Source organism: Pholis gunnellus (assembly GCF_910591455.1).
Source record: "Pholis gunnellus genome assembly, chromosome: 23".
NCBI classification, from domain to species: domain Eukaryota; kingdom Metazoa; phylum Chordata; class Actinopteri; order Perciformes; family Pholidae; genus Pholis; species Pholis gunnellus.
The window spans coordinates 15699094-15714203 of NC_136550.1; the positions used below are offsets into that span (position 1 = coordinate 15699094).

A 15110-nucleotide genomic window follows, 5' to 3' on the forward strand; every position below is an offset into this window, starting at 1 on the left:
GTTGTTTTTTTGTCAAGCAGCAGTTTGCATCAAAAACATTTTGTGATCCCACAGATGTTTATGGTCTGCTCACAATGATCAAATGTTTGCCTGGAGCGAAACCAACATTTAGCTCTAATATTTCCTCTGCCCTGGCCTTCCATAAGTATTGCAGCAGAACAGAGTTGAAGTCTGTGAAAACATGGAAGTTAAATGTTGGTTTCACCCCAGGCACACATTTGTATCATTCAGCAGAGCACCATTCGGAGTATTAAGGTCACAAATGGGTCTGCCTTCAACTGAAGCACCACACACCTCGCAAACATAAGCACACAGTGCCAACACATCCTCGCCCCCAACTCATCTGATACCAATATTTGGTCTGTGCCCCTCGGCATAGGAGATGGACGCACTAGGTACTCCTCTAAGATTAGTTTACAACATGTCAGGAGGCTGTGTCAGTGTACAATTGTTTCATACATAGTGTCCTCCTCCTGCCTGCCACTCACAGTCTTTAGTACACCACATGCTCTTACAGTCCACTATTGCTGCAGGAGGGATTACATGGGAGTTAGTTGAAAGCCCAGTGCATCGCATTCAGCCGCTAAAGGGCCACTGACCAAACATCTGTATTTGACGAGTTGGGAGTAAGAACGGGTTGACTGTGCAGTTTCCCGATGTCACTGTACATTATTTCTTGATACATTGCTATTCCTTTAGCCAAGACTTGGGGTTGCTTTTATTGAAAGAACGTGCATAGTGCTGCTCTAAGACTATGTCACTGCCCTTGCAGAAAGCATAAAGCCATTCCCCTCCTCTTCTGGTGTGTGTGCTGTTTGTTAATGTTATAGCTTGCAGTCTGGACTCCCACAATCCTTGGAGATCACTGCATATGTGCAGGGAGGGGTGATTTTATTTGGATATAGTGCAGGTGGCTTGACTGAGTAACTGTATATGCTCTCATCCCACCCACCATCAATTAGACCTTGTTTACTCTGGAGGGCTATCTGTCCATGGTGGGGCCTGCGTGTTTAGGTAGTCTCTAATGGGGCTGTAGGCCGTCGTATAAACTCACTAGCAAAAAGGAAGCAACTCTGGGTCTTTATGAGACAAACACAACCTTGGACTTTATAGGGAGAGTCTTTTTACAGTTTAAACAACAGCATTTGTTCATCAAGATGACACAGACTGGTGTAACCCTGTTCCTATAGGCTGTAGATGGGCAGAACCACGCTTAACGTCATATCTTCATGTTGTGTGTGTGTGTGTGTGTGTACGTTATGCTCAAATTTGATTTGTGTATCTACAAGAACGCAGGAATGTGTGCATGCTCGCGTGTGAATGAGATGAAAAGTAATTTGCAGAGCTCCAGCTGTTTCACACAGAGCGCCAGGGAACATGAGGCACGGGTCCAACCAGCTGAGCGCTGCACGCCCATCACTGCAGCCAGTCAGATCCAAGTAGCACAAGCTCAGCACCTACAGGACCGGAATGTGTGGCAAACACCTCATTACACTGAATAGAGATGGAAGTGAATCTATTCGGTGCTCTCCACATGTAATTCGAAATGCGACAGATACTCCTTCGCAGGCTATAAGTGAGGATTGTTTTGCGTGCGTGATAGTGTGAGTTCAGCCAAATATGCAGATGAAGCAAATGTCAGTCTGTGAAACGGCTGGACCAGCTGACAAGTCTGCACATATTTAGCAGCAAATTCTTTGTTTGTACTCTTCACTTCTAAAACCAAAGCTATGCACTTGCTAATAGTATGTTAACTTTACCATAGCCATTGATGTCCACATTTAGTGTGTGAAATGTAAAGGTTGTACTGAAGGATTTGGCTCAGATGGGCTTTACCAATATGAGGTGTCTGGACTTTATAAAACTTTACTGAAGGGTTTAAGGAATGGCAAAGCAGCTATAGACGCACGCTTACAGCAGATATTCGCAACTACTGAGCAGGGGCCCATTGGCGGTCCCCTGGCTCCTGGCTACTGGCCTTACGTTACAGAGAACCCCTGGCTTACAGTCTTTCAATCTTCAAACAGGAGGGTACTCCTTATTAGTAATGTAAATTTAAATTAAATTAAAAAAAACGAATGCCTAATTAACATTTCTGTGGAAAAGCTTGCACCAAGCTGAAGAGATGGTCTGCGGAGCTCGCAGAGAGCTGCAGAGACGCAACGCCTTCTTCCTGAAAAATGTGACTAGGGGCCAGAAGTTTGATTGAACTTTAGAGCCGGGAGATACGTTTCCACGACAACTACCTCACATCCTGTTAGAACAACAACAGCCACCTTATTAATTCTATAGGCACATGAGCTCCTCCTCTTCATCCAACTCTTACATCATTTTTTTTCCAGCCGGAAAGCAGAGTTGTGTTGGGGGCAAACATAAACTAATAAATCACGCTTAACAAATAAATCAAATCCAGAAGAAATGGCATGCTGCATGCAATCTACTGCAGCACTATGTATGCCTGCGTGAAAGGTGCCCGCACAGAATGCAGAGGTGCACAGCCACAGGAGTAGATAAAACAGGCATAGCACTGTTAGTTAGCAGTGGGAGAATTTCACACAAACTTAATAAATCTCTCATCAAAAATACTGGATGTGCAACGTCCATGTTCTTACTTATTAAACTTAACAAGGATCTATAGCTATAGCTGCTATCAGCATAAGTAAATACCACATACGTACATTTTGAATGCAGGACATTTACTTGTAATATACTTAGTGAAGGATCTGAATAATTCCTCGACTGCTGCACATGGAGTAATGAATGTCCTACATCTGCAGCGTGGGAGGAAGTACATAGGGAGTTCTCAAATCACTGATAGAAAAAGCAACGACCATCATCACTGTCAATAACTGACCGTGGGGCCATTGCAAATCATTATGAATTACTCTTAGATTTTTAGTGCCAACCAACACAGATATTGCACCAATGATAAACACTAACATAGCCAGTCCTTTTATTTAATACGAATTTAACAAGATACCTTTTCTTGTCTGTGGTTAGGGAGCAGACAGCATCATATCAACTAAAGTTTGAAGAGGCCGATATCTGTTGGTCTTCTGTATCTCCTAAATTCCTCACTTCTCCTATGCAGATGAATAGAAAATCATTTATACACACAGAGAACCATCAAGAGAAGGACATGTTCATGATACCAGACAGATAGAGAGGCTTTGATGCCAGTACCCACAGTCTCTGTTGTGAGACATGACTATGGTGCTGAGGTCTTTCAAAATAAAACCATAGAGGTGTTAGTTTAGACCTGCAGCTACTTTTTAGAAGGACACCAGTTGGGTTTCACACTGGGATCTAAATCAGTGTTGCAACACTTGGTTCTTAAAGATATAGTATTGGCTAAAATTAAAAATGACCACAGACCAACCAACTCTGCTGAAAGGATTACAGTTGTAAAGGACTTTCTGTAGACTATATTTTGAAATGACTGCACGTCTGTACATGTGTTGGCTGGATGTGTGGCTACAGTGCATATCACAATCCAAGCATGTATGGTTCAAAGCAGACATACACAAATGGAGAAGGTCACAACCGTGATAAGTTTTTCCCAAAGCAGACAAGCTTTCAACTTGTATCTCTGTTAAGAACCAAAACTCTCCAACATGTTTGAATAATGTTTGTCTCAGACAAAAGAAATGGACAACCTAGCTAGCTAGAGTTAGCTCCTCCCACACACCTTGACATTGTGTCACTACATACTTGAAGTTGAGTTGAAATAAATCTCTGGATGTTCACTGATCGCTTTGGAAGTGCAGGGTGCATGTGGTGGCCAGGGTTAGTTTGTAGAGATGCTGAAGTGACATTTGAATAATGTTGTGATAAAATAAAGTTATGGTAAAATAAAAAGAAATCACAATATTATTACTACTAGAATATGTTGGTGACAACACAAATGAACCAGGTTTTACTTGGTGTACAGCTTGATTGGCTCTTTTGCATGGAGTGTGTTTTGAAGACAAAGAAGCTAAAAGGTTCGGTATGCTTCAAATGTACAAATCAACCCTACATGTAGGACTGGCAGTGGATTTAAACAAGTCGCTCCTCAAAAACATTCACGGTTTTGTGCTTGGTTATAAGCGCAAAAATGTTACGGAAGTATTGGTATGAAGAATTCAAAGAGAGAGCTAGAGATAGAAGTCTGATAGTTTAGTGCTCATGTTATTTTACAAGGTGGTGACCATGACCAAGACCTATGTGGAGATTGATGGCATCCGGGCAGTGTGTATGTATTGGGTGGTCAATGTGCAATATAAAGTCTGGTAAACCTGATGCTACAGTGTCTTGAGCTATATCTTCCATGCAATTCACCAAAATACATAGTATTAAATGTTTATATTGACTCTTATTCAGCCATGTTGCCCTTGTTATAGCTGTTAAAGCTATCTCTATGTTGCTGTGTATGTACAATGCTAGCTACTAAAAAACTAAGTCAAATCCCTGATGTGGGAAGTGTACTCATACCTTGCTAATATAACAGATTCTGATTCATAGTGCACACTGAGACTGACACAACTGAAATGTACACAATCAAACATGTGAACATAAAATGTAGAGTACTGTTGTTTACTAAATGAATGAATGAGTGTAAGGTTAGGGGAAAGCCAGTTTCTCCCCATCAGGATGACATAACGTTGAGTTATCATGCACTGCCCTCTAGTGGAAAAATAAAGTTACTGTAATTTGACACGTCATCAACAGTGCGACGTAGTATTTCACGCATGCGCAAGAGGGTGGAGCAGACAAATTTCAAACTGGACGGCGGGTAACTCAGTCTGGACAGAAAGAAAACACACAACAGGGATTCATTGTCAAGAATTTCACAAAAAGTTGAAGAAAATGACCAGCACATTGAAAGGAATCACTCTCAAGGGAAGCGCCGAGCTGGTGGCCGAGTTCTTCTGTAAGTATTTATATTCATGCCATTCGTTATTTCAACTCGTTTTGAGCGCATTCCACACGCAAACACGCAGTGCTAGTACGCTAACGGGACTGTGCCGGAGCTGTGTGCAGTTTGAATATTTTCAACATGCCAATCGGAGCTCCATTCAAATGTCTGAAAATCGTGTTTGGAGCTTAACATTACACACCAGTGTACATTTGGGCACACAACCAACTAAAGATAATTGTGTTAAGTTAAATGTGTTTTAACTTGAGGCTAGAATGTGTACACAGATTACAGTGAAGTGTACCTCCCACCAAGTACTTTCATGGTGAAAATGTGGAGCGTAACACACGTTACGTTAGCTTAACATATACGATAAGGGGGTATTCCGAATACGTACGGTAACGTTACAAATGAACTCAGTCAAAAAACAAACCAGGAGACTAACCTTTCCTTCGAGATGTTGGTCACTGTAACGTTACAAGTTGTATCGATTGTCTGTAAGCATAGCAACGTTAGCATTGATGGACGAGGTTCGCTAACTTGCTTTAGTGTTAGCTTACTGTGTTTCCAATGCTACATTGATTGAAAAGCAGCTGTAACAATGAGCACTGGATCATAAAACTCACGGATCAGATCAGCACAAAAGATATAACTTATAGATGCCGATACTAATTGAAGATCATTGATGATCCATATTAACAGATGCCTTTGTTATTTGATTATACAGCTGATCTACAAGATTCCAGACCATTTATTTTGCCACCGTCCCAAAAATCATTTGAACCCCTCTGAAGTCTGTAAACCATCAAACACTCTAAATATTATTCTTTTACCTTGTTATAGTCATTCATAGTTTCTTTTTCTCATAAAAACACAATTCCAATAATGAAATAAAAGATTGTATTTTTATGGATTAGAACAAATCCTTTCATTAGTAGTTTTAATGATGTATTATTAGAGCTAGTGTAAACAGCTCATAATTCATCTCTAATATCTATTTTATATTAATGTGAAAACATCTCCTTCAAACCACTGGATTTATTCAAGTTTCTCACCAACACTACATTTTACAGATTACATGTGAACACATCATGATAACGTTATAATTTACCTTTGCCTAAAACTCATTTAACTGAACAGAGCCTCAACGCATCATAATGTAAGTGATGCTAACCGTTGGTAGCCCACTGCTGCTCAGGCATACTGTGCTACTTAATGCGCGTTATGTTTGCGTTGTATGAACTCATTTGATTCTGTTCAGCTGTGAGCCTCTTGCCTGTCTTGCTCTCCTACAATGACAGCGTGATAGTAACGTTATGGTTTCATGTGGATTCACTCTCTGCACCACAGCTTTTGGCATCAACAGCATCCTGTACCAGCGGGGCATCTATCCTCCAGAGACTTTCACCAGAGTCACCCACTATGACATGAGCCTTCAACTGACCACTGATCCCAAACTGAAGAACTACCTGACCAATGTGGTGTCTCAACTCAAAGGTAGCCTCAGAAGATTGCTTCTTTCTGCCTTGAGTGGCTTTCCTCAGGAGAGTTTACTGTCGGTGGCATCATAAATATGAGTAACGTTTTTATCTTCTCATGTAGTTGTGTCACTTTGATAGAGGCAACGAATAACATCATTTAGCCAGGACTGTGGTGCCATTGCCCTGCACTGGAGTCAGACTCAGACTTGAACCCAGCCCATACCCCAAATTACTGAATCTGACCTGTACTGCCAAAATGATTGTTTTATTCCATTAATTACCAAAAGTCGGCGTGCGGCGCTAATGCGACCAATAGGTCTGTCACTGTTCCCATCTGGCATTGTATTTCTACTTGCTAAATATGGCACAATTGGACAAACTGATTTCTAAATACATTGCAATTGAAAACTAACCAAACCTGAAACCCCCTGAGCATAAAGGTGTATGCAGCTAACCCAAAGCATGATGTTCATCATAGGACTGCAACGAATGCTAATTTTCATGATTGATTCATCTGCCGAAATATTAACCATTTGGTCTAAAGTGTTAAAAACTCTAAATCTTCATTTCCTAAAACCCAAACATATTCAGTTTATTATAATCTAAGATGAGGAAAAGCAACAGATGCTCACTAGATTAACCTTTTATCAAAATAGTTGTCAATTCATTTTCTTTTGTTCAATGAATCAACTAATTGTTTTAGCTTTTGTTGCAATTTGAACTATACTTTCATCTGATCTGTCAAATCAGATGACCTTCAGCTCTCTTTAAGAACTAATTATTTGTAATTAATAATATTTTGTTTTCAAGTTGTGATGAAAATGCACTTCACTTTTTTGTTTATAGCTTCAGCATTTTGAGAATGGACAAGTTTAAGATAACTGTAGTATTGTATTGTGCACTTTTGCATTGATAATGGACTAAATGTATTTAAAGGAAGTGGAGTCCTCAGTCCCTGAGTCATTAAAATACACGTGTGTTTTTATATCTATTCTGTACGGGCAGAAGAAGGGCCGTGATGTATTTGATCCCATTCCCACTGTTCAGTGTCAGGATACAGGGCTTTGTTCTCTGTGTTGCAGAGTGGCTGTTTGAGTGCACAGTGCAGAAGTTTGTGTTGGTGATCACGTGTCTGGAAACCAACCAGGTGCTGGAGAGATGGCAGTTTGACATCGAGTGTGACAAATCAGCCAAGGAGATCAGGTCAGCGCCGCTACGTCTACCGGCCCTTTAACAGTCTCACAATAGTTCATTTAGCTGCATTCTTTCAAAAAGTTTTTATTTGTTCTCAGAATGTGTTTGGTCTTTGTGTGCTCATCAGTCATGACTCAGCCAGATAAGCAGTGACTGTGTCTACTCACGAGCATTGTGTGTGTCACAGATGATGTGTGTCATTATTTAGTTGTCCAAAACTACTAAAAACACATCAGGGAGTCACACTCTATTTTGATTCAATCCCACATACACCGTCCTGCTTTCACTACAGCAGGGGTCGCCAATTGGCGGACCGCGGTCCGGATCCGGACCCAGACGCCGTTGTACCCGGACCCAGGACCTAAAACCGATAGATAATTGAGAATTATTCAATTTTGACGGAGCGCTTCTATTTTAACCGGCGCAGCTTTTCCAGCATTTACGGCACTTGTTCAGCGGTGCAGGAAACGCGCCGACCAATGCGTAGTAAATCACATCACGTGATGCAGCTCAGCCAATCAAATATGGGTTGTCTGACAAGTTTCCTGACTCGAGTCAGATGTTTACACACCGTGACACACGGGGGAGAGACGAGGAAAGAGAATGAAGAGCAGGAGTATATATACACTGGCTGAAAATATAATTTCCCAAGACGATATCCGGTCAGAGACATCAGAGTCTTTAACCAATATCGGACAGACTCATTTAGATGAATTCTTCGAACGGGCAGATTAAACACAGTATGTCTCATTTGGAGCAAACCACTCGCATCTGAGATGAAGATACAGAAAATAAACGTAAGAGCCCAATATGATCAGAATCTAACACATGAATTCACTGTTCAATGATGTAAACAGAGAGAATAGACCTGAAACAAGTGGTTAAATAACCACAGATAAAGTCCATGCTCACTAATTTATCTTATTAGAAGATGAGAAAAATATAATATTGTGGCTTTTTATTAACATCACTTCACCCTGAATGAACTGAATTTAAAGCTGCAGGACAATTCAGTGAAATTCATTTTTCTCAAATGAATTACTTTATTTTAAGATGCACATTTTTCTAAAGCTTTCCGTTATGTAAGTTATTCTTTAATCCAGCCATTACGTTACTTGAAATGAGAAGAACATTTATTTATGTATTATGTAGTATTTATAATCCATCCAGTTAAATTTGAAAACTGAGAATAATAATTGTTAAAATGTAATTGATGTGTACTTTCTTTATTTGACTTGACAGTTGTTGACGACACAGAGACGTTACTACTACTAGGCTTCTTGAATATATATATATATATATATATATATATATATATATATATATATATATATATATATATATGTATGGCACTACATAATGCAAGTTAGATATGATTGTAATGTTCCGGACCTTTGCCCGAGGAGATTTTCTCAATCTGGACCTTTTGGAAATTTTATTGAATACCCCTGCACTACAGCAACAAGTGTGTATTCATCCGCCGATAAAAATAGTCCCTGATAAATGCATGCATATTTCCTCCTTTATGATAAAACCCACAGTGGCCGCTGTTGTAGGGAAATTATTTGACCATTTCTAAAAAGGAAACCATATATTCTTTACCTGTTTTTAAGGATTTACATTTTGGGTAGGAACCAATGGGCTTCGGTTTCAGTGACACGGGCAAGGTGGGGAAGTCAGTGAGTACTTCGAGATGGGTTGTTAGTTACACACACACACACAAGGAACAATAGAAAATATTGTCTTATTATAAGCAACTGTTTAGAAGGCATTTTTAAAGAGTCTACTCCAAAAAACTATAACTGTTGCTGACTTGATGCCACAGAACTAAATCCACTTGTTTGCATTAGTTTGGGGTCTTCATAATGAAAAGTTCCCAGAGGTTACACACCATTAACAGCTGATCATAACACAAGCTTGTACTCTGTAATTGAGCAGAATCCTGTCACCTCAGTTTAGACGGAGCATCAGTTGATCAGCTATTTTCCTTCATGCTCAGCTGACTAGTGACATCCAATAACATTCCTACCTACAGCACATGTTCATGGCCTGGCAACTCCCACACTGCCTCACTTCAGTGTGTATGTACACAGTACTTCAGATCATGCATATTAACTCACTTCTCACGTGTCACCCAGTGCTCCCAGGGAGAAGTCCATTAAGACCATTCAGGATGAGATCCGCTCAGTTATCAGGCAGGTTACAGCCACAGTTACTTTCCTGCCGCTGCTGGAGACGCCGTGTGAGTAGCCACAGCCGTTTGTACCGACAAACTCGTGTTTGTCTCCATTTCAGTTTTCACTTAAGTTGTCAGTTGACTAATCCTTTGACACGCTGATCTTTGCCTTCTCCTCCCTAGGTGCATTTGACCTCCTTGTCTACACAGACAAAGACCTGCTGGTTCCTGATAAGTGGGAGGAGTCTGGTCCTCAGATCATCGACCAATCAGAGGAGGTGCGTTTACGCTCGTTCACCACCTCCATCCACAAGGTGAACAGCATGGTGGCGTACAAGAGAACGGACTCAGCTTAGACCTCTAAACCCCAGTGCCCCTCCTCCTATGAGCTGTACATACCACCAACCACTGCCCTATAGAGAACAGTATATTCTACAGTCACTGTCTGAGTATTCTGTACACAGAGAACTGCCATCTTCACTTTGTGTCACTTGTCTTTTTGAGAGGGACGTGACGGCCCCCTGCTCGTCTACACTGATGTAAATATTTCTCATTAGCTGTGATCTGTGATCTCTTTTCTTTGGTAGTGCCTTTCCTTTCTCCCAGATGGTCAACGTCGGTTTTAGAAGCTAGTGCTTTATATGTTAATCTTTTTTAACATGTCATGAATAAATGTCTTTCACAAAGGTTTCTTTTTGTGGTTTTACTGCTTGTGGCCAGAAGGTGGCAGTGCAACACGTTGGTTGGTTGCAGGTGATTCTGTGGTTTGTAGTGTTCACATTACACAGTATGTCGAGTTCTACAACCATACACAGGACACATAGAAAATAAGCATTGTTCTTTAATGGCAACAACCCAGAGACAGAAGCAGTAAGAACTTAGCTATTCAGTTTTGTGAAGAAGCACAGAGATTAAGCAACAGACACATCAAGCTAGGAAACACAACCACAGATACACAAATGAGACTCCTGGGCATGTGTAATAAAATGCACCCGTTACTGTGTGTTCTGTATAATGAATCGTACAATAGACTCGGCAGACTCATTGCACTTCAGGCTGGACCCTGCTTGACCTCGTGTATGTAATAAAACCTTTCAGTTGCTGTAACTTGAAATATTGCTTTTTAGCTGAGCTTCAGTAACGAGACTTTGTCTAAAGTGAGCTGAACGGGTGAGTACACCCTCAAATTCTGCGACCTTCCTCACAGCATATTTCAAACTTGCAGCACAGGCTATGTAGTTTGTGAGCTGGAGGGTCCAGGGACCCGGAGAGACTCAGCGGAGCATGGACAGGAGAGGCGTGGCAGTCAGCTAACCAACAGCCATTGTCAGACTCTGTCTCTGCAGGACAATCTGGTGATACTCCTAGTGACCGTCACTAGAAGCACCTTTGTGTCCCATTGACCGAGTCCCCGTGTGGGCTGCTGTGTTGTAGCTGAACTAGCAGATCTACGACAGGCTCTGCGGGGGAGAGTCAGTAAATAGCCATAGCCCTGCTGTTTAAAATAGAGCACAGTGATCAGATTTGTTTAGTGACTGCAGATAAACAGATCCTGTGTGTGGCTTGCTAATGCTACTAGCAGCTATGTGTGCCCTGCTTTTTCTACATGCTGAGCGTGGATGCTGCTACCTCAGTAGGGGGCGTGGTCATCAGATGTAATAGACCTGTAGAGTCTTACTTTGTCACCGTCAGAGGCCGGAGAATTCAGCTGAACCAAACTTTGAAATTCAAATGGACACATAATTATAAGCTTCTTTTTTTTACGCATAGTATGAATACAATTGGAAAAATCACCTGTTATATGCTGACAAGAATTAGTGATTTTTTTGTAATCATTTTTGGGGTTTTTCCTCTTTAAATGCTATTTGGCCCTACTCTCAGACTTTAACCACAGTGGAGTTTGCAGGCCTGTTGGTATTGGTACCAAAACTTGCACATGGTACTCTCATTATTATCATTGACTTTATATGAGTACTGTTTGGACATGGGTTCTACCAGCCTGTTAGTGGTTGCTGTGTCAGCATCTGCCAGTTACAAACTAAAACGTAACTTCACTTACCATTCTGATACTTCTGCTAGCCGCCGCTTTTGGTGCACAACAGTCCTCATTTGGGTCAAACATGTATGCTGGAATCTTTCCAATGTTTCCTCTAACTGAATAGACCAGAGGCCGGAACTGTTGCTGCACATTGTGAGCCTGACGCGGAAGCTTCCCGCTGCCATCTTCATGCGCACTGCTCAATGGCTGTATGAAGCCAAGGTAAACAGATTTTGCTGTAATTTAATAGCAATAAACTAAAAGGCTTTGGCGATACAGCGTCCTTTGGGCTGCCCGGCATGGATTTGTCTAACCATGTCTTGTGTGATCACAGCATAGGAACTATGAAGGCCTCTGTATTTTTGGGAAATGCGATACATTTAGTTTCTGTTGCCTTCTTCAGATCTGTCCCTCGACACAATGCTATCTCTGAGCTTCCACCTCACGGCTCTTTGTGCTCTGGTGTGCATTGTGAGACCAGACAGGTGTCTGCCTTTCCAACTCATGTCCAATATATTGTAACCAATCAAGCCTCTCAGAGGTGGGCAATACAAATGGGAGGCACCTGGGTTCAATTTCAACTGTAGTGATTTTTCTTTTTTTAAATTGCAAAAATATTCCAATGACCTTTTTTCGCTTTGTCATTATGGGATATTGAGTGTAGATTGATGAGGGGGAAAAATGAAAATAAAAGATTTTAGCAAAAGGCTGCAACACATCAAAATGGGGGAAAATGAAAGGCTCTGAATACTTCATTAATGCACTGTACTAGAAAGTTGTAACCATTGAAGCGGTGCAGCAGTGTTTTTCTCATTTGTATCTTTAAAGAACCCGTGTCAGCATAAAGCTTTGATACTTTCTGAATTATTTTCACCAAGTTTTGTTGATACAATCAGGCCTTGCAGTAAAAGTAGAAACTGTCTGAAGTATTTGGGCCAATCGTTTCTCTCTTGGTGAATTTCTTGTACATCAATTCAATAAGAGAAGCTTGACGATGGATACAAGGTGTTTATAAATGACAGAGTGTACCAGAGCTAAATGGTATACTTGTGCCATCATATTGGTTGGTTTTTAGCAAAGTTCACTTATGCAACAGAGCATAACTGAAATGAAAGAGACCTAGTAGACCTAGTAGTAAATCAGTAGTCTGGTCAGGCTGCTCACAATTTAATGCAAACGCTACTTCATCGCTCAATATATAATAAAGTTAAACAAACAGCCTCTTATGGTGGGAAAGCGTTAACGGATGCAGAGACGTGGACAAATACAAACTTTTTTTCTTTTAATTGTGAATTGGTCCTATTTCATCACAAAGCAGTGGAACAATGTAGACCCATTCCCTTTCAAATTGCAGGCCTAGTCTTTGGCTCCTTTACATTTTGGAAAAAAAAAAATCTAAGTTTCAAACAACACAAAACAGTACATTTCCAAATGTCATCTGAAAGAGTTGTTCCTAAGAAAGGTCCTTCAAAACAGCAGAGACCGCATCTGTTAAAGTATGAAAACTACATTTCCTATACAAAGCATTGTGCTCTTGACAAAAGGAGGACCGTACGATATAGAAACTAATAAATATATCAAACACAAATAAATATACAATAGGTAAGACAATGAGTGATACAAAATGTTACAAAAGAGCCTTGTGTGTGTATTCTGTGAACGAAGACATTTAACAAGCTCATCAGATTATTGTGACGCTATGTAAACTATAAAGGTGGTATAATATCTGTATCCCACTGGTGCCAGTGATCTATGTCTCACCATTCAGTGTTCCCCTACATGTCACTACCTGTGAGTGATAATATAAGTGAGACTTCAAGGTGAAAGCTACTCTGTGCAAAAATAAAAAAGGCTATTGTAATAAATATAGCTTAGTGATGACTGTTGTTTTCTCTGGTGAGTGACGCTCATGGAAAAATGGTGACGATAGGAAGACAAGTCTCACACAGTTTGGTGAAATGAGCATGACCTCTGAAACAAAGATTATGTGTCATGAGCACAACATTGCACTTCATTGTCATGAGAGTTGGAGTTTAAGGTTTTATGTTGAGGTATATTACAACCTGGGTCTTATTTTCATAGATCTAGCCACGGATTCTATCTGTTCTATGTACTCAGCTAAGTTATTGCTGAGATCTGGGAACACGGCGATATTGTTACAAAAAGTCCGGCGGGTTAAGAGGTCAGCTTTTAGATGATCAGATCGGTTGTAAAGCTTATGGAAGCATTTAGACAGCTAGCATGACTCTTAAGTCTTCAGTGATGCTGCTGCATTCCTAGATCCGAGTATTTAACTTGGTGAGCACAACCTAATTTTTACAGACAAACCTACAATGAGACCAAAGTTGTAGGAAACTGTTGTTATTTTTCATGTGTGAGCAAAACTCTCGGCGTAAGTTGGGACCTGAACCTGCTCAAGAGTTGGTAAGTTTGAAGGAAAGTGTGTCTGCCTCTTTACTGTCAAACCAATCCAATGGGTTTTTCAGCAGACAATCTTTTCTTGTTAGAAAAATGATCTCATTTGTCCTTTTAGATGTCATGCTAATTTCATGACATTTTGAGAGACCAGGTTGGACAGGAAAGACCCTGGAAATTTGTGCTGGTTGAAAACCAAACTGGTGTTGGGATCACACCAAGCCGTTCACCAGCCCCTTCTCGCACTCCTCGGCCAAATGCTTCCAATGCTGCCGGTTTTCCTGACATCCTTCCAGCAGCGGGGAGCAATACTCCGACATGCCAGCCAAAGTCTGTGACAGTGACAAAGAAAATGTTAATTCATTCAAAAGATTGTCCATCATTGGCAAAATGCCCTTTCCAGCTTTTTATTCGGTACAGTGGTTTCTAGTAACAAAACCATTCAATTTGTTGTTAAATTGTTGTTTTTACCTCATATAACTGAGTGCAGATGGCATCAATGAAGGAGACCTGCATGCTGGGTATTTTATCTCTCTTCTCACGATTCATCAGGTCCTAAGGTAAAATGACATGTAAACAAAGTGACCATGACATTGAACATCATGTAGTGACATATTTCAATTGCTTGTTTTGTCAAAAAGGCAAAAAGCCAAAGATTTTTCATTTTCCATCATGCATGCCAAATAAAAGTGGCAAATCCTCACATTGGAGAGGCTGTCACCAGTGGTATTTTAGCTTGAGAAATGACTATAAAAAGAGAATTATTTATTGTTTATTTGATCAGCTGCCTAACCTCAACAAACTACGACAAATTTACTCCAAGTAAAGTTATGGGATTCATAATTATGCCACAAGGGTTTAAGTAATGGATCCAGATAAACCCATGATAACTGGTTCGTTTTTCTCTAT

At 40.6% G+C, this 15110-nt stretch overlaps 2 protein-coding genes across 3 annotated transcripts in view; one reads left to right on the plus strand and one right to left on the minus strand.

Annotated features, from left to right (window-relative positions):
- The first annotated feature begins 4776 nt into the window (after positions 1-4776).
- On the plus strand, positions 4777-10439 carry mad2l1 (MAD2 mitotic arrest deficient-like 1 (yeast)). Its single transcript, XM_079185177.1, has 5 exons — positions 4777-4912; positions 6248-6394; positions 7461-7581; positions 9711-9814; positions 9932-10439. The coding sequence occupies exons 1-5, from the start codon at positions 4849-4851 to the stop codon at positions 10102-10104; spliced, it is 609 nt and encodes a 202-aa protein (XP_079041303.1). The 5' UTR covers positions 4777-4848; the 3' UTR covers positions 10105-10439.
- A 2649-nt stretch (positions 10440-13088) lies between these two features.
- Positions 13089-15110, minus strand: part of pde5ab (phosphodiesterase 5A, cGMP-specific, b) — a 61713-nt gene continuing 59691 nt past the window's right edge. For both annotated transcript variants that reach the window (XM_079184702.1, XM_079184701.1), the window contains exons 21-22: positions 14673-14756; positions 13089-14533 (exon numbers count right to left, since the gene is read on the minus strand). In XM_079184702.1, coding sequence (XP_079040828.1) covers positions 14414-14533; positions 14673-14756 — 204 coding nt within the window. In that variant the 3' untranslated portion in view covers positions 13089-14413. The remainder of the gene's footprint in view (positions 14534-14672; positions 14757-15110) is intronic.